This window comes from Paroedura picta, chromosome 16 (assembly GCF_049243985.1).
Source record: "Paroedura picta isolate Pp20150507F chromosome 16, Ppicta_v3.0, whole genome shotgun sequence".
NCBI lineage: Eukaryota > Metazoa > Chordata > Lepidosauria > Squamata > Gekkonidae > Paroedura > Paroedura picta.
The window spans coordinates 18,304,638-18,327,777 of NC_135384.1; the positions used below are offsets into that span (position 1 = coordinate 18,304,638).

General features: G+C 48.6%; 1 protein-coding gene across 1 annotated transcript; it reads right to left on the bottom strand.

The window, feature by feature from the left end:
* Positions 1 to 1,731: 1,731 nt before the first annotated feature.
* On the bottom strand, positions 1,732 to 22,418 carry RRAS (RAS related). Its single transcript, XM_077313000.1, has 6 exons — positions 22,056 to 22,418; positions 21,412 to 21,499; positions 7,997 to 8,099; positions 7,109 to 7,217; positions 5,669 to 5,787; positions 1,732 to 3,996 (listed from the first exon to the last, which is right to left on the bottom strand). Exons 1-6 carry the CDS (start codon positions 22,158 to 22,160, stop codon positions 3,909 to 3,911), a joined length of 612 nt encoding a protein of 203 aa, XP_077169115.1. The 5' UTR covers positions 22,161 to 22,418; the 3' UTR covers positions 1,732 to 3,908.
* Positions 22,419 to 23,140: the final 722 nt, after the last annotated feature.

Sequence of the window (23,140 nt, forward strand, 5' to 3'; positions counted from 1 at the left end):
ATTCTGTACATTTACATAGTTTAACGTGGCCACAAAAACAGAACAGATCTGGAGAAACAGTTTGTTGAAGATCTGGAAAAAGAATAAAGAATAAGTCCTAATATGTCACCACTGAAAATAGTCACACACAAAAAATCCAAACTATATACAGCTACAAGTATTGGTTGATGGTGAAGGGAAAACAAAAAGTTGGCAAATACTTTAACAAGAACGAAAAATAATGGATTGGTTTACATATATGCAACTAGCATCAAGGGCTAAAGGAGAGATGAGAAATCTTCAAGGAAGATTAAGAGAATTGAATTTGAAAAACTGATCATGCAAGACAAACCACACCTGCTGGGTAGAATGTATAAGCTTCTTCTTACATTTGAAACTGAGACAGAGCAGGTTAAAAAGTGCATGATGAAATGGATGTAGAATGTTGGTGAATCAATTATGATGGAGGACTGGAAACATCTATAGAGTAAAACGTTAAAATTAACTGTCAGACTTTGTGAGAAAGTTGGTATAAAATGTCTTTTAGATGGTATCTAACACCTAAAGCCATAAGTAAAATGTCTAACAAAACTGATGGTAAACGTTGGAAGTGTCATGAGTCTGTTGGTTCCTTTTTTCATATATTCAATTTCAATTGTAAATTTTTTTGGGGGGGGAATCTGGATAAAAGTTCATGACAAATTACAAATTGTATTTAAATGTAAATTCCCACTTGAGTCAAGGAATGTGTTAGTTTTCCCAGCAGATCTCCCTAGAGAAAAAGCAGAATTCTTTTTCCACATAACAAATGGCAAGATTTATCAGTGCCTGTGGATGGAAACACCAGCAAGAGCCTCATATAGACTCATGGACCCAAAGGCCTGGCTCCTCTGATTATGCACAGGGTAGCCCAACCTAGCCCTCGCCTGCCCCCTCGGCAGACCCAGGAACACACTTGGCAGATCCAGGAAGAGTCCACGTTTCCTTAATTTCCGAGGGCCTGGGCTCGGCAGCGCCTGGGATGGTGGCAACATCCAGCATAATTGGGGCCTTTCCCCAAAGCCCTGTTGCCGCCAGCTGTCACATGCATAATGGGTCATGGTATGAGAAACTTAGAGAGCTTGCTGTTAACAAACATGGTAAATCAAAGACCAATGGAAGAATTTCAAATATACTGGAGTAAATTCTTAAAATGTTTTTAAAACCAGAAATTACTTTTTCTTTTCCTTTGTCATCTTTATTTTAATAAAATAAAATATAAACTGTCATTTAAAAGGGGGGGGAACTATGAATAGAGCTGACAGGAAGAAAGTGGTTTCAAATGGACGTTTATGGGTCCCTTGAACCACCAAAAAGACAAATAAGTGGGCTTTAGATGCTTCGAAGCCTGAAATTTTCCTAGAAGCTAAAATGACTAAACTGAGGCTATTATACTTTGGTCACTTTGTGAAAAGATGAGAGTCACTGGAAAAGACAATTATGAGAACTGCACCTAAAGAAGAAGTCACTACATGACTCAATCAAGGAAGCCATGGCCCTCACTTTGCAAGAAGGGCTGTTAATTACAGGATATTTTGGAGGTCATGAATTCATAGGGTCACCATGATGGCACATAACACACACACATCCTCTCCCAGATAGGAAAACACCTGGAGCTGATCTCCCAGCTATGCCCGTAATGCTGCCAAATACAGTAAGGACCCCCTCTCCCCAATTTCATGTTACAATCCCAATTACAACATAGCAAATAACTTCTCTGGGAGTATTCTTTATTTTGCTAAAATAGTTTTTGGCTAAGTGACAAATTCAGAGACCTAAGGCTACTTTTGTATTTCATGGCCACCTGTACTTCTGTGTGTGCACGCAAGTGTGTGTATATGTGTGTGTGTGTGTGTGTATATATATATAATACTTTATGCCACTGATGAAGTAGGCTGTAGTCCATGGAAGTTAAACCAGTTAAGTTTTTTAAGTGCTGCAAGACTTGCTTTTTTGGACAAGTGACCACTCTTCAGGATTTTCAAATTGGAATGCTCCGCAAGGTTTCCCAACCTGACTGGGATGCAGTGGGGATTAAGTTTTATTAATGCACACCTCTTGTTGCAACTGCTGCAAAAACACACTTTGCATCTGACCAGAACTGAATGCATTCTCTTGCTTCACGGGGCAAGAGGTGAATGCAGAATTCGCATGTTCTCAGGTGGGTAGGGAAGCCAAAACAGACTTTCTCTACAGTGGTGGACCCGCTGAGCATTGAGGAAGGTTTGGGAAACAATGGTCAAGCCCCCTGACAAGGTTCACTTGATGAACATACTTGTAAGACCCCCCCACACACTGGCAATCAATCATAATTGTATCTTTGAGAGCCATTGGCAGAAGTCAAAGGGTAAGAGATACGATTCAGCTGCCACTGAAGGGTGTCTAAGAAAACTGGCAGATTATGAATGGACTGTGATAGTAAAGTACATTGCAGAATGGAAGCAAGAAGGGATGAATTGAAAAGCTGCAAGTGTACTTAATGACACACAGGCAAATCTTTCTGTCCTTGGGAAGGGCAAAGCAACTTTAATCTACTGTACCTTGCAATGCAATTTTGTTTCTAATCATTAAAAACAGTATTTTTACAAGTAAACTGCATCAGGTCTGGGCTGTTTCTCAGCCACTGGAAGGAAGGGATGTTTTTAGCTTAATTTGTCCCTGATATAGGGTTGAGAGAAGGTGATCCTTTGATTCTAGCTATTTCTTTTCTTGTTCTGTCCTTGGCCCAAAAAGGAGGGGGTTAATTTTTCGGTACACTTATCTGCTGTTATGAACCTATACTGGATTAGTCTGTAAAGAAGGGGGGGTGGAACAGTGATGCTAGCTCCACCTTCTCCACAAAAATGGGTGCATGTAATTCCAGCTGTTTCTCTTTTCTAGAAAAAGAGTACAACACCAGCTGTAGGACAGGGAATGAGTTTTTTATACCCATCTACCATTCCTCCTTCCTGCATGGCAGAGAACAGCTGAGCATACATATTGTGTTTGATTGCAGTTAATTCTGTCCTCTATATCAGTGGTCCCCAACCTTCTTATCACTGGGGACCGGTCAACGCTTGACAATTTTACTGAGGCCTGGGGGGGGGTAGTCTTTTGCCGAGGGACGCCGTCACCGCCTGAGCCCCTGCTCCACTTACTTTCCTGCCGGCACCCTTGACTACCCACCGCCCACTGGGGGGTGCTGCCAGCAGCAGCTGCACAGTGCCATGCCGAGGTGGAGCCCCAACCATGGCAGCTGCTGGAGAGCACCAAAGGTGAGCCAGCGGCAGAGTGGCAGGGCAGCCCCAGAGGCAGCAGCCAGGGAGGAGGACGAGGAGAAGCCACAGGCCGGTCCCGACTGATCTACGGACTGGTACCAGTCCCTGGACCAGGGGTTGGGGACCAGTGCTCTACATTTTTCATGGCCTGTGTGTGAAGATCACAGGTTCTAGCAGTTTGAACACAGTCTAACCAATTGCCCTACAGTTGTCTCTTTCTGTCAAATCTACACCCAACCTTCTGCACTTATGAAAACAATCCTGCTTTCTATCCCCCAGCAAGGAACAGGACACCTTTTCCAGAGGAATATGGCAGCATCTAGCAACTGAAGGTGACGAGGTAGAATTTGCTGGTTTGTGTTCCCACTTCCTGCATCTGCTTTTAAGCATTCCTTGATAGGATAAAGGGTCCGGGGGTGGGGGGCCAATGATGATTCGTCTGCCTCTTGCCACTATCCAACATCCAGAGTTTTCTGCAATACTAGAGACATAAAGTATTTTAGGAACAACTGCAAAACACACATGGACAGCCCTTGTCGCAGTGGAGGGTGGGCAAGCTGGTTTGGGCAAGGTCACCCGAGGAGCAGTTCTTTCTCTCCAGAATGTGTGGCTTGCAGTGGGATGGCAGCCAGGCTACAGAATAGAACAAGGACAGCTCCGGGGTTCTTTCTTCTTTGGGCTGATAGCTGGAGTGGGAGGAGACTCAAGTTCATGAAACTTCCTGGGAGGTGGGGGAAGGAACAGAGGAAGAGATAAAATGCAATGGGTTGTTTATTCTGTCATCCACTCAATGTAAAAAAAAGGTAAGTTAACTTGCCAAAAGGGAAACAGCCCCTCCCCTGCCCCCGCCCCATAAATGACTAGACAAAATGATGGATGCAAGACTGAACTGCATTTCTTTGCCATGAACCTCCATATTCAGATGCAGCCTATCACCAGTTAACACACTGTAGGGCAGGGGTGGCCAATTGTGGTTGTCATGTACCCATTGCCGGAGACTGCATCTGAACCTGCACCAGAAGCTCTGCTGCCGCTCCTCTCGGAGCACGAGAATGAGGAGGAGCTAGGGCAAAGCGGTGAGACGCTGCCGGACAAGCAAAGCCCTGGCAGGGATGCATAGCCAGGTCCCAGCCAGGTAGATACCATGCCCTCTGTGTCAGCATCGCCTCAGCAACACCCCTTCCCAGCCCAGACAGCTCGCTAGAGCGCAGGAGACAATGCAGAAGAGGCGACTTGACAGCTTGTTGCCGGAGCACCCAGCTCAGAGCACACTGTCAAACCAGCTGGGGCTGCCTCAATGGACGACAATTTTGCTCCCAGGTGCAGCTACTTAACTCCTTAGCCCAGGCTGCACTTAAGCAAGGCAGAGATGGCCCTCAGCATGGGTGCAACCTGTGCCCAAACCCATCCGTCATCTTGCCTTCGGTTCCTAACTTGCATTTGCTTCAGTGAAGCTCTGCCTGCTTTCTGGCTTTATGACCTCTTCTACGGCTGCTTGAAGTACAACTTAGGTATTTGGACATTGTTTGGCTTCAGACTGGGTTCTCTGGTTCCTGACCTCAGCTTGCTTCGTGATTTCCCCTTCAGCTCTCCCTCGGATTTTGCCACAGCTATTGAACTGGACTTTGATTCTGCTACTCGATATGTGATTTGGGCTTGGCTTACCGGCCAAGAGTATAGTTATCTGGACTGCCCCTGCATGTGCCTGGCTTGATGGCATGGAAGTGACATAATTGCAGAAGACAATTCTTTCCTCTGGGCAGACCACCAACTGTGGACTAAAGCCTCAGAATGTGACCTAGGAATCTATTTGGGGGGGGGGAGCAAATAGAAAAGAGTGCTCAAGTCTCAGGCAACTTGTAGATGTGTCCTGTTATCATGATATTGGTTTTAAAAAGTAAGCTGTGGCTCTGTGGTACCCTTGGCTTGATCCCCAGAATCTTGACTGAAATAAACTCTGGAAACAGGTACTTCTCTGCCTGATGATGGTCAACAAAGACAAGAGCAAGCAATAAGGACCAATATTCTCACTCATACCTAGCAGTTTCATACTTCTGACCTGCACTTTGAAGGCCCTGTCTGGTGGTCTGCAAAATACACCTACTCTGGATTTGATAGTCTAAAGCAGGCAGGGAAATCAGTAGATGTATCAAACATCTGATTGTGGCTGGTAAGTCTGAAACATTAGGGGTTATTTATTCCCCAGTTTGTACTGGGAAAATAATACCTAGTTGGTCATTTCTCTATATATAGAAATGGGTTGCCAAATGAAGTCATTTCCTCCAAATTTTGTGAGAGAGCGTATGTGTGTGTGTGTGTGTGTGTGAGAGAGAGAGAGAGAGAGAAAGAGAAAGAGAAAGAGGACAAGACCAATTCCTCTATGGCCTCCTCACCTGATGGCTCGAACCAGTTCATAGAAAGACTCATCCACATTGAGGCGGATTTTGGCTGAAGCTTCCATGTAGGGGATTCGATTCTCCTGGGCAAAGCTCACAGCCTCCTCTTTGGGCACCTGTCAGCATATTTGTCTATTATTGGGAGCATTTAAATTTCATGTATTTTTGACACATTCAGGCCACAAACGAGAACATTTACATCAAAAATAATGGCAGTGAGAAGATTGCAATATAATCACAGTAGGCACGGACAAATATGCAAGAAGTCAGCAGTGAGAAACAGCTGGGGCATATTGCTTTGGAGATTATGGTGGAGAAGAATAGAAAGAGACAAAGGTGGAAAGAAAATGAAAATCGTTGTCTAGAGCAGTGGTCCCCAACCTTTTTATCACCAGGGACTGGTCAATGCTTGACAATTTTACTGACGCCCGGGGGGGGGGGGGTAGTCTTTTGCTGAGGGACGTCGCCACTGCCACTGCCCTGCTCCGCTTGCTTTCGCGCCGCTGGTGCTGCTAGCCTCAGCTGTGCAGTGCCACGCTGAGGGGGAGCCCCAGACATGGCGGTCACTGGAGAGCATCAAAGGTGAGCTGGCGGCAGAGCAGCCCCTGAGGCAGCAGCCGGGGAGGAGGTAGAGGAGGAGCCGCAGCCTGGTACTGACTGATCCACGGACTGGTCCCGGTCCCCAGACCAGGGGTTGGGGACCACTGGTCTAGAGCCCCGCCTTTGTGTTAGCAGTGCTGCCTCAATTAAGGGGTTAAACGGCCCAGCAAGTAATTATTTCAGCAAATATGCATTTTCTGAGCTAACTGGAAAGGTACTCACACTGGTATGTAGGATGCAAGGGAATTTAATCCTGTCCTGCAGTCTGATTACCCTCTGCAAATGCCTTTTATGATGCCATTTTTAAAGTTAGCAGGAGAAAAATAATTAAAAGTTTCCTGGGGAAACTGATGGAAGTTATTAAAAGGGTCAGGTTATTTTTTTAGCCAGGTATACTGGAAACTGTAGCCAACTGTGACTCACTCAGCAACCTTCTATAAGGTGACCAGATTGTCCCACTTTTGGAGGGACATCTAGGGGCACCTGGCAAATTGTACTTAAGTTGAAATTAAAAATATATATAACAATACTATTTTTGCGTTCTATGTGTTCTATGAAACTTTTTGTTGCTCCATGTAGACCAAATTTTTAATCAAGAACACCCCTGGTCAATGGTGTCCCGCTTTACCAATATTAAAATCTGGTCACCTTAACCTTCTATGGTAAAGAGGGGATTCAAACCTGTGACTGGCAGCTCTTGCTAATTGCTTGGTCATTAGGAGAGGATTTGGGTGAAGTAGATCAGTACAGAGAAGCTATGCAAGTTAACTCTATCCTAATCCAATTCCCATTAGCAGCATGTTGTGTAATCTCCATCCTGCCCCACAATTCCCTTACCTGCCGATAGGGATCTAAGTCAGCTTTATTTCCCACAAGGATCATGGGAAACTCATCACGGTCTTTCACCCGAAGTATCTGTGTGTGGAACTTGCTGATCTCATTAAAACTAGGTTGAGACAGAAAGGAGACAGATGAAGGACCACTGTTGGATTATTGTTGATGTTAGGTTGTTAGGTTGTTCCATGTATGTTCTATGATGTTATATGTAAACCACCCTGAGCTGTATGGAAGGGTGCTATAAAAATATAATAAATAAAGAGACCCAGATGCACCCTGAGACGACACTATTATGGACTTGGTTCAGGACCAAACAACAATGGAGAATGGGTCTATCTTAGGGTTGTACAATGTCCAATTGTAAATGCGGTGGCCTAAGGGGACAAAAATCACTGTCAGCCTCAGTTTTCTCTATCTGTAAAATAAGAACTACTTCACTGTTGCAAACAGTTGTACATGAGCTGCATCAGCCATCTATAAAATCAGAACTATTTGCTTGCAAAACACAATCTAGTCTTCGTATTTATTGTACAATAACTTGCTTAATCTGTCAAGAGTCCAGCTGAGCATCCTGACAAAATCAACATTAAAAACATTCCATTCAAATCACAACAACAAATGTGGCTGTTCTCAAGCCTGGCATGATGTTGTGGCACATGCTAAGCTATAATCAAAACTTCCTATCCTAGCTAATTCTCAAATAACATAACAGAACTGTGAATTAAACAATTACTGAGACATTTTCAAGTTTTCTCCAAATGTTTTTGAACAGCCTAACAATAACAACAACAAAGTTATTTCTAGGCCTTTGCATCTTCTGCTTAAGGTTCCTCTTCTGACTTGTTGAGATGGGATTCTCAGGGGTGAATGTCACAGCTTGCCTCTTACCTGCTGCGATCATTGATGGCATAGATGAGAAGAAAACCTTCCCCTGTGCGCATATATTGTTCCCGCATGGCCCCAAATTCCTCCTGTCCTGCAGTATCTAAAACTGGCGAGAGAAACAGAAAGTGGACAGGAAAGAAAATATGTCTGAATTCAACACGATTGATATAGGAGAAGTGATTTAGTGCAGCGGCTAACAGTGCAAACTGGCAAATCCCTGGTTGAAATTTCACCTCCGCCTCAAATTCCCCTGAATTTGTCTTAGACTTGTGGTTCTCAAACTGTGGGTCAGCACCCAAAAAGTGGGTGTGTCTCATTTGCAGAGAGCTTCAGAGGGCAGGAAAGAAGAGGAAGAACGGTAAGTTGTGGAAGGCTTGAAAGCAGATTTGAGTTTCAGATTGTAAAACATGCCCTGCTGAATTAGACTGGGAATTCTAACCTTTTCTGGGCTGCAGGCACTTTTGGGATTCTGACACAGTGGGGTGAGTGTGGCTGTCACGAACCATGAGCTGGTCCGCTCAAACAACAGAGACCCCCTCTTACAATGCTGATCCAAACACATGTGGTGCAAAGCAATCAGGCTTTATTTAAAAGCCCACAAGGCAAATCAAGACAGAGCTTTAGCAGGTGCAGGGAATATTGAGAGAGATAACCACAGGAAGCCCCTGTAGGGGTATATATAGGGGAGTAGTTTAGGCGGTAAGAGGGGTTCACATAGGAAAGAACTATTGATCTAAAAAGGTGCAAATAATCAGAGCCAACTGGTCTGCCCTGCCGGATGAGCCTGGCAGTAAATTCCCAACCAACACCAGACAGAACAAGGACGCTGATAGATAAGGGAGAGATCTTACAGTGGGGGAGAGGAAGCCTCTCCGGGTGATAAAATAAGGCTTGACTAAGGAGGGAAGGTTTGGAGTAATGTCAAGAATTCTGCGAGGGGGGGGGAGTTGCTCAACATACCTCTAATTCATCCTTTTTGGCAGAGACAGGAGGGTGGATATGACATTCAGCTACCCCTAGGGCATGCCATTTTCTCCCCTCTTAGTCGGGGCGGGGTTTGTCAGAATACAGTAAGTGAAATTTCTTTACTAGTACCAGAGCATTGACATCCTCCGCATCTATCCATTCATTTGCGGAGTCAGGGGAAACTTTCCAGGCCACCAAATAGTGTTTTTTCTGCAGACGGTAGTCTAGCTCATGGTGTGCTTCAATCCCCACCATGATGCCACTTATCCAGCAGGGACACCGGCTTCAACAGACTCACATAGAAAACTGGATGAACCTTTTTGTAAGTGGGTGGGGGGGAGTTCCACCTGCACTGCCACCTTGTTGATCACCTCCATGATTCTGAAAGGCCCTATGAAACAGCAGTTCAGCTTCTTATTGGGTCGTCTGTTATTCAGATGCTTAGTGGAAATAAACGTATCTCCCACCTTATACAGCTGGCCGGGTGCCCGCTTCTTGTCAGCCCACCGTTTGTATTCTGCCTTTGTATTCCAGAGTGCTTCTGATACCTTCCACCATGTGTCCCAATCCGGGAAGCCCAGTCCACTACTCCTGGGGGGAGGCTGTTCGAATCTGAGGGTGGGGGCTCCAGAGTGGGGAAGGGACATGGAGCGTACCCATTTATTACCTCAAAAGAGGACATTCCTGTACTCAGATGGGGAGCATTGTTATAAGTGTACTCCGCCAGGGGCAATAACAAGACCCAATCGTCCTGGTGGTTATTTAGAAAACAGCACAGGTACTGCTCCAGAACCTGGTTCACCTGTTCAGTCTGGCCATTTTTGGCTGGGTGATAGGCTGAGCTAAGGGCACGGGTGACCCCTGCCAGCTGCAGTAGCACCCCCCCCCCCAAAAAAAATAGCAATGAACTGTCTCCCCCTATCACTCACGATCTTTGCGGGTAAGGAGTCGCAGCACATGTTGCACAAAAAATTCTGCCAGCTTTTGGGCACTGGGTAGCAAAGCACAAGGAACAAAATGCGCTTGTTTGGAATTAAGGCCCACCCACCCTCCATATCACCATTTTGCCATTTCTGGGCAGGATGTCTGTGATAAAATCCATGGAAATCACTTCCCAGGGGCGGCTGAGGGTCTCTAGAGGCTTAGAATCATAGAATCATAGAGTTGGAAGGGGCCATACAGGCCATCTAGTCCAACCCCCTGCTCAACGCAGGATCAGCCCAAAGCATCCTAAAGCATCCAAGAAAAGTCTGTATCCAACCTTTGCTTGAAGACTGCCAGTGAAGGGAAGCTCACCACCTCCTTAGGCAGCCTATTCCACTGCTGAACTACTCTGACTGTGAAAAATTTTTCCTGATATCTAGCCTATATCGTTTTACTTGTAGTTTAAACCCATTACTGCGTGTCCTTTCCTCTGCAGCCAGCAGAAACAGCATCCTGCCCTCCTCCAAGTGACAACCTTTCAAATACTTAAAGAGGGCTATCATGTCCCCTCTCAACCTCCTTTTCTCCAGGCTGAACATTCCAATGTCCCTCAACCTATATTCATAGGGCTTGGTCCCTTGGCCCCAGATCATCTTCGTCGCTCTCCTGTGTACCCTTTCAATTTTATCTACATCCTTCTTGAAGTGAGGCCTCCAGAACTGCACACAGTACTCCAGGTGTGGTCTGACCAGTGCCGTATACAATGGGACTATGACATCTTGTGATTTTGATGTGATGCCGATGTTGATACTGCCTAAAATGGCATTTGCCTTTTTACTGCTGCATCACACTGCCTGCTCATGTTTAGTTTACAATCCACAAGTACCCCAAGGTCTCGTTCACACACAGTGTTACCTAGAAGCGTATCCCCCATCCAGTAGGCATGCTTTTCATTTTTCTGACCCAGATGCAGAACTTTACACTTATTCTTATTAAATTGCATCTTCTCATTTGCCCATTTTTCCATTGTGTTCAGATCTCGAACTCTGTCTCTATCTTCCGGAGTATTTGCCAGTCCTCCCAATTTGGTGTCATCTGCAAACTTGATGAGTAGTCCCTCCACCCCTTCATCCAGATCATTTATAAATATGTAAAAAAGTATCGGACTGAGCCCCGAGGTACCCCGCTACTCACCTCCAATCTGATGAAACACCATTGACAGCAACTCTTTGAGTGCGGTTCTCTAACCAATTCCCTACCCACATAACTATCTGAAAATCCAGATTGCAGTCCTTCAATTTTTCCATCAGAACATCATGGGGAACCTTATCAAAAGCTTTACTAAAATCCAAGTAAACGGCATTAACCGAACTTCCACAATCCAGCAAACCTGTCACTTGGTCAAAAAAGGAAACCAGGTTGGTCTGACAGGACCTGTTGGAGACAAATCCATGCTGACTTCCTTGGATCACCAAATTGTCCTCCAGATGTTTGCAGATCGCTCCCTTTAATATCTGCTCCATTATCTTACCCACAACAGAGGTCAGACTCACTGGTCTGTAGTTTCCCAGGTCATCCTTCCTCCCTTTTTTGAAGATTGGAATAACGTTTGCTCTCTTCCAGTCCTCCGGGACATCTCCAGTCCTTAAAGAGGTCCCGAAGATGATGGACAAGGGTTCTGCAAGTTCTCTGGAAAGTTCTTTGAGCACTCTCGGGTGCATTTCATCCGGCCCAGGGGATTTGAACTCATCCAGTGCAGCTAAATGCCTCTCGACAACTTCTCTATCCATGTTAACCTGCCACCCAGACACTATCCTTTGGCTACTGCCATCTCTAGATGTGCCTAAACCCTTTGACCTGTGGGGAAAAACAGATGTAAAATAGGTGCTGAGCCTTTCTGCTTTCTCTGCATCCTCCATTAGAGTTTGTCCATCCGCACCCAACAGTGGGCCTATTGCCTCCTTTACTTTATGTTTGCTCCTCGCATAACTGAAAAATCTTTTCCTGTTACAGTGGACTTCCCTGGCCAATCTTAGCTCACTCTCAGCATTGGCCTTTTTGATGATTGATCTACAGTGCCTAGTAACCTGTAGGTACTCTTCTTTAGAGCTCTGTCCTTCCCTCCATTTCATGAACATTTTTCTTTCTTAGTTCCTCTTGAAGTTCTCTGTTCATCCAAATAGGCTTCTTAGAGCTCCTGCAGTGTTTTCGTCTTTCTGGGATAGTCATTGATTGAGCATGCAATAGCTCTTGTTTGAGTAGCGCCCACCCTTCACATGCTCCCTTCCCTTCCAGCATTCTCATCCATTGGTATGACACTCATCATGTCTCTGTTTATTAAAGTTTGCCCTACGAAAATCCAACATCCGCGTCTGGCTACAAGCTTCCTTGGCTCCCCATCTCAAAAGGAATTCTATGAGGACATGGTCACTTCCCCCTAGGGTCCCCACCTCCTTCACCTCATCCACCAACTCTTGCCTGTTGGTCAATATTAAGTCCAGTATGGCTGAACCTCTTGTGGGTTCATCTACCATTTGATAAATGAAATTGTCAGCCAGGCAGGTCCGAAAGTTGCATGACTTGAGGACGCTTCGCAGAGTTTGTTTCCCAACACACATCTGGGAAATTGAAGTCACCCATGATGACAAGGTCTTGCCGCTTGGGTATTTTCTCAAGTTGCTCACAAAGTGCAGCATCCACATCCTCTTGTTGGTCAGGTGGTCGGTAGCAGACACCAACCACCACACTGTTTGTTTTCCCCTTGCTTATTTTCACCCAGATGCTTTCCACTGTAAATATACTCTCCTTCACTAGAATTTCCTGACAGGTAAGCCCTTTCCTCACATACGGTGCCACTCCTCCACCTCTTTGATCTATTTTGTTTTTTCTGAACAGTTCATATCCATCCACCATTACATTCCAGTCATGAGAATCATTCCACCAAGTTTCTGTGATGCCTACTAGATCATACCTTTCCATCAGCATGAGACCCAGAGACTTACCCACCAGCCACTTTTTTGTGGTGCTAACAGAGCACCCTTTAACGTAATCCTCCACATCCCTGCCACCAAAACAATTGCCGCACTAGCAGGTAGGTTTTGTTGAACCCAAAATGCCCAGCAATCTTGCTATCATGGCAGACCTCCAGTATTTCTCCCCAGAGAGGCTGGAACATACACCCTTCCGCTCATGTGCCACAGCACATTGTTTTCCTCCAAAGATCCCTTCAAAGAACTCAGTTGTGGGTCAGAAACCAGTGCTTGGAGAAAGTCATTGGGGGGTTTGTCCCACAGATCAGCTGCCGGGGGGATTGCTTCCAGTCTGCACGAGTAGGCCCAATTGTCGAGAGTTAAAAACCATATCTACTTTCACCTCCTTTTCACACAGGGCATCCATCAAGAAGTTTGAGCAACCCGGAATGTGGCTGAGGGTGAAATTGAATCAGGATGAGAATTCTGCCCACTGGATCTGCTTGGCCTTTAATTTGCAGGGTTTCCTGAGTACCTCCACACCTGGAAGGGTTCCTTTGAGTCCTCCAAGGAATACCGCCACACCATGAGGGCAGTTTTTATGGTGGCCGCCTCTTTTTCCCAGATCACCCAGTTCTTTTCAGCTGGGGTAAATTTGCGGGATACACAGATGGGCGCAGTTTCTCCCCCTGCCCTATTTGGAGCATAACACCGCCCACCGCTGAGTTTGATGCATCTACTTGCACGATAAAGGGAAGGTTCATATCAGGGTGGGTGAGCACTGGCTCAGTGGTGAATAACCTCTTTAGTTGATTGAAAGCCTGTGTGCAACACTCAGTCCATGCTGGTTTTCTTTGATGCATCCCTTCTACCCTTGGTCTTTAGGAGGTCAGTCGGAGTGAGGGCTACTTGGGAGTACATGGGTAAGAAATTTCTGTAGAAGTTTGTGAATCCGAGGAAGGACTGTAACTGCTGCCATGTATGGGGGGCGGGGCAGTTCAATACGTCCTTTACCTTGGCTGGGTCCATATGGATCCCGTTTGCCGAAACACTGTACCCCAAGTAGTCAATACTTGTCAGACGGAACTCACATTTAGACAGTTTAGCATACAGTTTGTGGTCTCGGAATCTCTTTAGGACCTTGCGGACCAGGGGGATGTGATCCTCTTCATTTACTTTGTAAATCAATATGTCAACAAGAAAAGCCACACACACACACCCGGTACAACAAGTTATGCAACACTTCATTAATAACGTTCCTGAATATTCCCGGTGAGCCGCTTAATCTAAACGGCATCATGAGATACTCAAACTGTCCCAGAGGGGTGTTAAATGCTGTATTCCAATTGTCCCAATAGTAGGCCAACAATAGGCACTGTGCAATTTGAGTTTGGTTAAGCTCTCCCCTGAAGGATATTAAGCATTAGTAAAGTATTAATACCCAGAACGTTAGCATACTGCCTTAGTATGGAAAGTAATGCAGTGTGAGGCAAGAGTGCATGTGGTCAGAAAACAACAAAGAAACACACGTTCACCAACGTGTTACTTAAATGATATAGGAACTATTTAATAAAGGACATAATATTACATAAAGTATTGGAACTATTTAATAAAGAACATAATCTTTAACCACTCCTAGGTGAGCGTATTAAATAAAGCAGTAAGGGCCCCAAGGGCGGGCCCTGTCCGGGATGAGGAAGGGTGCTGATAGGCGAAGTGCCTGCCGATTGGGCCCTCCGATTGTCAGTCCGGTGGCAAGGGACCAATTGCGAGCCACCAGACTCCGCCCCCTCCCAGTTTGCTTGACCGCCGCTATTACCTCGCTTCCCCTTGACGGTGCAGGCCGCCACCTGCCCGTGGGGACAGGAGGGCCCAGCAGCTGCGCCTGTGGCGGCGGTGCCTCCTGGAGCAGAAGAAATAAAACAGTAAGGGCCCCGAGGGCAGGCCCTGTCCAGGATGAGGAAGGGTGCCGATAGGCCTCTTCCCCTGGACTCACAAGCGGAGTACCCAATTGGGAGGCGCAGGCCCCTCCGCTTGTCAGTCCAGCCCCGAACTGCCAATCATTGGCTGCTTGGACGAACAACAATCAATTGCGAGGCGCAAAGCGCCTCAACCCGCCCCACCCCCACCAGAGCTTTCCTTCACTCCATGGTGGCCATTACTCTGCTGGCCGCTGAAAGCGAAGGTAGGCTCGCTGGCCCCAGCCCCAACAACAGCTCCCCAGACCCCGGGGAGCCTGCTGGCCGGCTCGCTGAGCCACCCAGCGCCTTCCCCGGGGCTTGAGGAGCGTTTTTCTACAACGCGAGCCGAAGAAAAACGCTCCCCAGGCCCCGGGGAAGATGATCCGTGGCTCAGGGAGCCGCGGATCGCCTTCCCCGGGGCTTGGGGAGCGTTTTTCTACATCGGGGGGGAGGGGGGAAAGCCAAACCTTCCCCCAGGCCCCTAGGGCCCGCTGTATTTTTTTTACAGCGGGCTATTACTGCTAGTACTACATAAAGGTAAAGATAAGGTTCCTATTCTAATCTAAATAATTGGATAGAGAGAGATGCTTGAGGCATCTCCCTTCCATTATGTTGCAGGCTTGAGAGATGGAGAAGAAGAGGAGGAAGAGACTGGGCAAACAGGAAATTACCCTCTAGAGAAAGGACAGTGAGATCAAAGGTGAGCGGTCAGTGTCCCTGTCTTTCTCACTAACTCTATGGTGAAGAGAGTTCCTGTTTACAGCCTTACAAGTCAGAAGACATCGTCCAGAGAGCTGTTTCCAACATCACCCCTCCAGCTTCCCTAGCAAGTCTTTGATGAAGGGCACAGGGTAGGCATTGGTCTGGGAAACCACAATGATGGCTCGGTAATTGGTGCATATTCTCAGAGTGCCATCCTTCTTTTTGGCAAACAGCACCAGCACCACCTTGGTGGTGGGACAAACGAAGGCACGGGCCAGGTTTTTGTCCAGAAATTTTCGCATTTCGTTAAGCTCAGAAGGACTCACGTTATAGTTTGGCTTTGGGGAGAGTCGCCACTGGAACCAACTCTATGGCACATTTTGTGACCCCGGGGGGAGAGGTGGTTACACTCCTCCTCTGAGAAGGCTTTGGCCAGGTCCTGGTAGGGCATGGGAAACTCAGCCAGTTCATCTGTACGTAGTTCCATTGCCTGCAACCAAGGATTCAACAGGGCTGGGTGATTCCCCTCTCCTACAGCCACCACCCATCATGGTCTTAACCTCCACCCCTGGTTTGGAGAACGAAAACTGAGGGGCACAACCTTTGTGCACGAAGGACAGCATTTTCTTGTCCCAATCAATGTTTGGTTTGTGGGTGCCCCATCCACTTGCCTCATCAGGATGCATTTGTCCAGATACATGATCTCCAACCCCAGTCTTTTCACCAACTAAGGCTTGATCAAAGTGCAGCCCGTATCCACTGCAGCCCGTATCCACACACACTTGTACATCTAGCTGCACCCCGGTAGCTTTGTTAAGCAGCTGGGTCAGCAGTAAGATGGGGGGGGGATTCTGCAGGGAGGCGCCAGAGTGCCTTTCAGAACAATCCACCAAAGGGTACCTCATCGTGGGTCGGGGATGTTTTCCGGTGGGGAGGGAATATTCCTCTCCCCGCTCTCTCTGACGACTCCCCGGGACTGTCTTCTGCACAGACCGGTGTAAAAAAGACATGCTGTTTTGCTGCTGGTATCTTTTTATGAGTTAGGGACTTCAGTGTGGGGACACCCGCCACAGGAGTCCGTCCTGGGGCTGGGGCTTTCTGGCCGATTTCTTCTTGGGATACTCCACCGCCAAGTACCCTGCTCCGCCACACTCCAGGCAAAGTCCTTGTTGTCTCCTGCACCCTCACCGGAGTTCCTGCCACATGGCGCCCCCCCCCCTTTGAGGGGACTGCAGGTCGCAGTAGCTGCTTCCAATATTTATAGTCCAGTTGATCTGCCTCAATGGAGGTGGCCACCAGGAACAATGGGTCTAAGTCCTCCTCAGGAGGGATCCCGTCCATAAATACAAGGTCCAGGTCCCTCTTGAAGGCCTGCATCTTAGCATCATCATTGAGGGATCAGAGGGGACAAAGATCACTGATGTATTCAGCCAGTGGCCTGCCTTTCTGGCACAAATTCTGTAATTCTAGGCAGGCCTGTTTTTCCTGAGACGGGTCGGTGAATCAGGCCCTCAGGGTAGCCTGGTGAGTTCAGGGGCCTGCAGCTCATGGAGGTCTACCCACCATTATGCCGCCTTCTCCCCCAAGTTATTCCATAGGGTGCAGATGCCATCTGATTCAGATCAGGTCTCTCACCAGTCCAGCATGAAGCTGTCAATCTGCACTGTACGCCACTTTCTCCACAGTTCGCTTGGGCAGGGGCTTGGGCAGGGTCTGTCGCGGTGGCTCCCTTGGCTTATCGCGCGGTGGGGTGGGCAGGGATGTTGGCACCGACACCGCAGCTGCGGTCCGGTCACTGTGGAATTCTGACGACTCTCCAGCCATCGTGTCGGCATCACTGGCAGCCACGACGGGGGCTGGCGGAGTGCAGGGGAGGCTCTGGTCCGAGCTGACTGGTGAAGCCACAGGGGACGTCCCATCATCACTAGAACGTTGGATTGTATCCTCTGTCCCCTGAACAGAGTGGGTCTCTGCCCCCAGCCTGACAGTGCTTGGATATACTTGGGGGGGCTGCAGAAAGTAACTGGGTAGAGTCCAGGTGAAATGAGGGGAGAGAGATTCTGTGGTCCATGAGAGTCCTCCATACTGGGAGGCCGGCCAACTCTCTGTGAGGTCTAGCCTCTGCACATGGCCACTCAACCCCTCTCCACCTCCTCCTTGAGGTCCAAGATGGATGGTCCAAGAGCTCAGGGCATATTGTGGGGACAGGCTGGGCAACTTGAGACCCCCCCTTCTGTGCTCTGTCAGCTCCCACTGGCAGCTTTCTCCGCACCACCGCTTCTGGGTGTTCAGAGGGCACTGGAGTGCTCTGGGTTCTCGTGCAGGGAGGCTTGATAAGATCCCCGGAGGTGGAAGTGTGTCTCTGGATGTGTCTACCTGCACCACTTCTTTTCGGGCTCCTACAGCAGCCAGGGCAGCCCCAAACTGAGTGTCTGAGGGACCAACTGCCGTGCTTCCGCCATGGGCCCCTGCCCCATCAGAAGGATTGCTGGGACAGACAGAGTCTATGCAAGGATCCCACCAGGGAGTGCAAATGTTGGATTTCTGTGGTTTGGACATCTTGGTTGGTGATCAAATGCCTCAACTCCTTGGTGTGAACCTGCAAGCTTTATCTCCTTGATCTTTGCATGAAATCTCTCCCCCCCCCCCCCGAGTCTGGATCTCTTCCCCAGGGCCACGTGGGGGGAGGTCAATTCTCCACGCCCCGCTGGCTCATTCCAGGGGGCATCAAAGTCCCGTAGTCCTGTGCCTCCATAGTCCTCTCCTGTTAAGAGGTCCAGCAGTGCACCCTCCGTGTGCCATTCGGGGAACCGGCTTTGGATCTAATGGATTGGGATGTCTGAGCAGATCCAATGGCAGTCCCTAGCCCCTCTCCACCTCCGGTTGCTAGAAGGTGGGATAGGGGTGCAGTCCCCAGTGGCACTCCTCCGATGGTCTTCTCGGAGACGTCCGGGCATCCTGGGCGCTTGTCGGGCTCCTCGTTGGAGTTCTCTGAGGCCTGGGAGTCTGCTACTGTACCCTCTTCCCTAGGCACTGGGAGGGTTTCAGTAGGGAGCATGGGTTCCGCCATCCCTCCGATGCCCTCAGCCTTCGGTGGTTGGTTGGGCCCTGTGCCCTCTCCAGCTGCAGCTTCCATGGTCAGTGAGCAGGCGGTCGTTGGAGGGCAAGCAGGAGGAAAGTGGTCTCTGTCAAACTGCCACAAACCGTGAGCTGGTTCACTCAACCAACAGAGACTCCCCTTACAAAGCTGATCCAAACACATGGTGCAAAGCAATCAGGGTTTATTGAAAAGAGTCCACAAGGCAAATCAAGACAGAGCTTTGGCAAGTGCAGGGAATATTGACAGAGACAAACACTGGGAGCCCCTTTAGGGGTATATATAGGGGGGTAGTTGCATAGGAAAGAACTATTGATCTAAAAAGGTGCGAATAACCGGAGCCAACTGGTCTGCCTGCTGGATGATCCTGGCAGTAAATTCCCAGCTGACACCAGACAGACCAAGGAGAGTTCTCACAGCGGAGGAGAGGAAGCCTCTCCGGGCCATAGAATAAGACTTGACTAAGGATAGAAGGTTTGGACTAATGTCAGGAATTCCGTGCGGGGGTGTGGGGTGGGGGGAGCTGCTCAACACACCTCTAACTCAACCCTCCTGGCAGAGATGGGAGGGCAGATATGACAGTGGTCACAAAACAGCTGCCACAGGAGACAGAGCCAGCCACAAAATGCTGCTGCAGCTTACCTTCATGCACATGACGAAGATGAGGGAAATCTGGTGGCAGCATGTTCAAAAATCTGCACATTTTAAAAACATTTTAAAAATCTATATACCCAATCAAATCGCCAATGGCCAACCAGAAGATTGGGTATATCACTCGGTGGACACCAGGAAAGGTGGCAGCGGGTGCCATACCATCTGCAGGCACCATGTTGGGGACTCCTGGTCTAGTCCAATATCCTGCCTCAGACTGCAGAGAATCAGCTGCCCTGGGGGATTGCCTTCTATACTATGTACAAAATGGCCTGTTCCATGGTGCTGTATATTTAGAAGTATGAAAAATGAAATATCAACTGGTCCAGTATAAAAATTTGTAAAATTATTCACAGATTGGAAAAAGTGAATAGGAAGCTTTTTCTTCCTCTTCCAAGTTCTAGACCTTGGAGACACCCTGTGAAGTTGATAGGCAACAGATTTATGAAGGGCAAAAGAAATTATGCCTTTATTCAAGCAGGATGCTAGGCTAGAGTGAACACTGGTCAGATCCAGCAGGGCCCTTCTTATGTTTTTATGCAATTGGGTCCAAAAAAAGCGCAGTAAGTTTAGAAATGGGTCTCACTTTTAACAAATTGAGAACACTGCCTTAGGCATAACCTCAAAATCTGCTCCTTATCTGCAGTAATATCAAACTACCTTACAGGTTAGTTGTAAGGAAAGCATTCCTAATTTGTGAACATTTATATTATTTTCAACAATTATTGTCTGCCTTTCTCAAAACAGGCTCCAAGCATAGAGTACATTAAGCACTCAAAAAGTATTCTACAAATACTACTATATGTATGTCAAACTTTGCTAACACAAATAACAGAACTTCACCATACCAAAATGGTTCAGAAAGATACCTGGATAAAGGATCAGGGAATGTGGCCTATACAATTGTGTATACTTGGTACTGCTGCTGTAGATAGAATTCTAATATGAAATATTGGCAACATTTTACATGTCATATTAATGCTTACACTGCATAATCTACTTCAAGTCCCAGTGAGAAAGACAGACTACAAATATAATATTAATACAATTAAATTAATAAACCAGCATCTTGGCAGTGACCATCAAATCCTTATCCGCTTACAGTACTTCCTTTTACCACGCAGAAGTAAAGCTTGTTTTTGTACCCTGCTTTTTACTCCTGAAGGAGTCTCAAAGCGGTTTACATTCACCGACCCTTCCTCTCCCCTGTGAGAGAGCTCTGAGGGGACTGTTGTGATTGGCTCACGGTCACCCAGCTGTCTGCATGTGGAGGAGGAGTGGGGAATTAAACAGTTCTCCAAATCAAAAGCAGCCACTCTTAACCACTACTTTTAAGCTGGCTCTCTTACACCCAAGTTCCCACTAGCTGCCTTTCTTCAACTTTATATTTTGTTTTTGGATTATCCAGTTCCTATAGATGCTCCCCCTGAGATCTCCTGCCTTGGTCCAACCACACATGCAATCACCTTCTTCTTGTTTCTGCTCCCTCTAAGCTGGTGCCTGGTACACAAACGTCCCACTTGTTCCACAAGCGACACAGACTTCATCTCCCAAAGGAGGGCCATAGGAGTGGAAAGCGAGCAGAGCATTAGAGGTATGACATTTGTGATGCTAGCCTACACTCTTGGAAATGCACTGACTTCAGAGGATTTGGGTGTAATTTGGTTCAGGATGGCACTGTTAGTGCCATTTGATCAGTTACGAAGGATCCACCAATGAATTAGAAATTATTTTGAACACAAGCACAAATAAAAATTGCCCTGATAAGTGCCCTATTAGAGGCCTTCTGTCCGCTGCAAGCCATGGACAGGGAAAGCCTCTTCTCTGACAATGCCTTCTTCCAAAATCAAAGGGATGATGCCCTTTTCTTTAGATTTTTTTTCCCTTACAGGCAAACATGTGCAGATTTAATCAACCGAAAGACTGACTAGACCAGAACTCATGCCATTAGCCAACCGATTCCTCACTTGGGCTTTGTACCAGCACTTTCTCGCACATTCCTGGAGGACCTGATCATCACTCACGACAATCCCGTTTGCCAAGCTCTTACCTGCCCCAGCGCGTGTGCATGCCACTTTCGCAACAACTGAACACATCTCTGGTAAAAAGAGGCACAACGTTCTCCCCCCCCCCCATCCCAATACTCACTGTCTAGCCGGGTTGGGGTGCCATCCACGTTGCAGATTTTTGTGTATGAATCCTCAATGGTGGGGTCATAGTCCGAGACAAAGTATGACTGGAAAGAGGAGAGGAGGAGAGAGGGCACTAAGGAAAGAAACACGACACTTTGTCCTAGACCCCTGCTGCTCTTTCCCCTCCTAAGAAGAACAGGTCTGGCTGATTCAGCCCAAAGGTCTGTCTGGCCTCGCCTGCTCTCTCCAGCAGCAGAGGGCCAGATGCCCTCCCTAGGGAGGCAATGGACTTCGCCTGTTGCTCACCCACCATCACACTCGGATCCCTCTTCTACGCTTGGGATCTCTCTGGGATACAGAAGGGCTCGGCCCCATCTCTGGAGAACCGATTCAGGGTTTGGCAGAGGCCGGACCCTTCACTTGTTGGGGAGGGGGAAGAGCCTTGATCCCAATGCAATGCCACCTCGCGCTTTTCTTGGGGTTGGGGGCTGCTCCAGAAAGGCTGCGCTTGTTTTGCGCACTGCCTTGGGAATGTCCCCAGAAAACAGGGCGGAAGTGAACTCCCAGTTTTCAAAAGATCGTGGCGACAAGTTTCGTTTCGACCCGCACCCCCCCCCCCACCGCCCTGTCACGGGAGACCCCATCGCCGCCGGGTTCCACCTGGATGAACTGAATGGTGAGGGCGCTCTTGCCCACGCCGCCGCCCCCGACCACCACCAACTTAAACTTCTCCACGGGCGCCGCGCCTTCGCTGGGATTCATCATGGTGAGAAAGGAGCGGACGGGACCGGAAGGCAGGGGATCGAGGCGGACGAAGTCACAAGCCCTCCAGCGGGGCCGGGGCCGCGGCCATCGCCTCCCCTCTCCCCCAGATCCGGCGCGGGCCCTCCGAGGGCGCAAAGAACCGGCAGAAAGCGCGGCGGCGACGGCGGCTCCCGGCCCCTCTTCGCTTCCCTATTTGGCCAGCGGGAGCCGCTGCGGGGCGGGTCCCACGTCCGGCACAGGCTCGCGCTCTCCTCGGGCCCCCGCCCCCTCCTCCCCCCGCCCCGGCCTGGGCCGCCCAGTCCCCGGAGGGAGGGAGGGAGGCGACAAGTGGGAGCGCTGCGCTACTGCTGCCTTCCCGCGGGGCGCACGGCAGGCGCGGTTGGGGAGGCAGCCGCGGAGCCCGGAGGCACGGAAAACGTCGCCCTGGAAGAACCAACGGCACGCTGCGAGGAGCACTAGCGGTATCCCGCGGGAAAGAGGCGGGGAGCTGGCTGCTTTGACACGTGGATTCTGATGGCGTGCAGACGGCTGGGCAGGCGTGGCATTTGAACGCGAGTAAGGTGTCAGTAAGAGCCTCTTGTGGCGCAGAGTGGTAAGGCAGCCGCCTGAAAGCTTTGCTCATGAGGTTGGGAGTTCGATCCCAGCAGCCGGCTCAAGGTTGACTCAGCCTTCCATCCTTCCGAGGTCGGTAAAATGAGTACCCAGCTTGCTGCTGGGGGGTAAACGGTCATGACTGGGGAAGGCACTGGCAAACCACCCCGTATTGAGTCTGCCATGAAAACGCTAGAGGGCGTCACCCCAAGGGTCAGACATGACTCGGTGCTTGCACAGGGGATACCTTTACCTTTACCTTTAAGGTGTCAGGAGGGCTGCTGAGATCCCGCGGAGGGGGACGGGGCAGAAGGTCAGACATTGGGCGGTTGATAAGCGGCCCGTTCCAGAAGGGCATTTCAGCTCCTAGCCGAGGAATAAAACCCAAA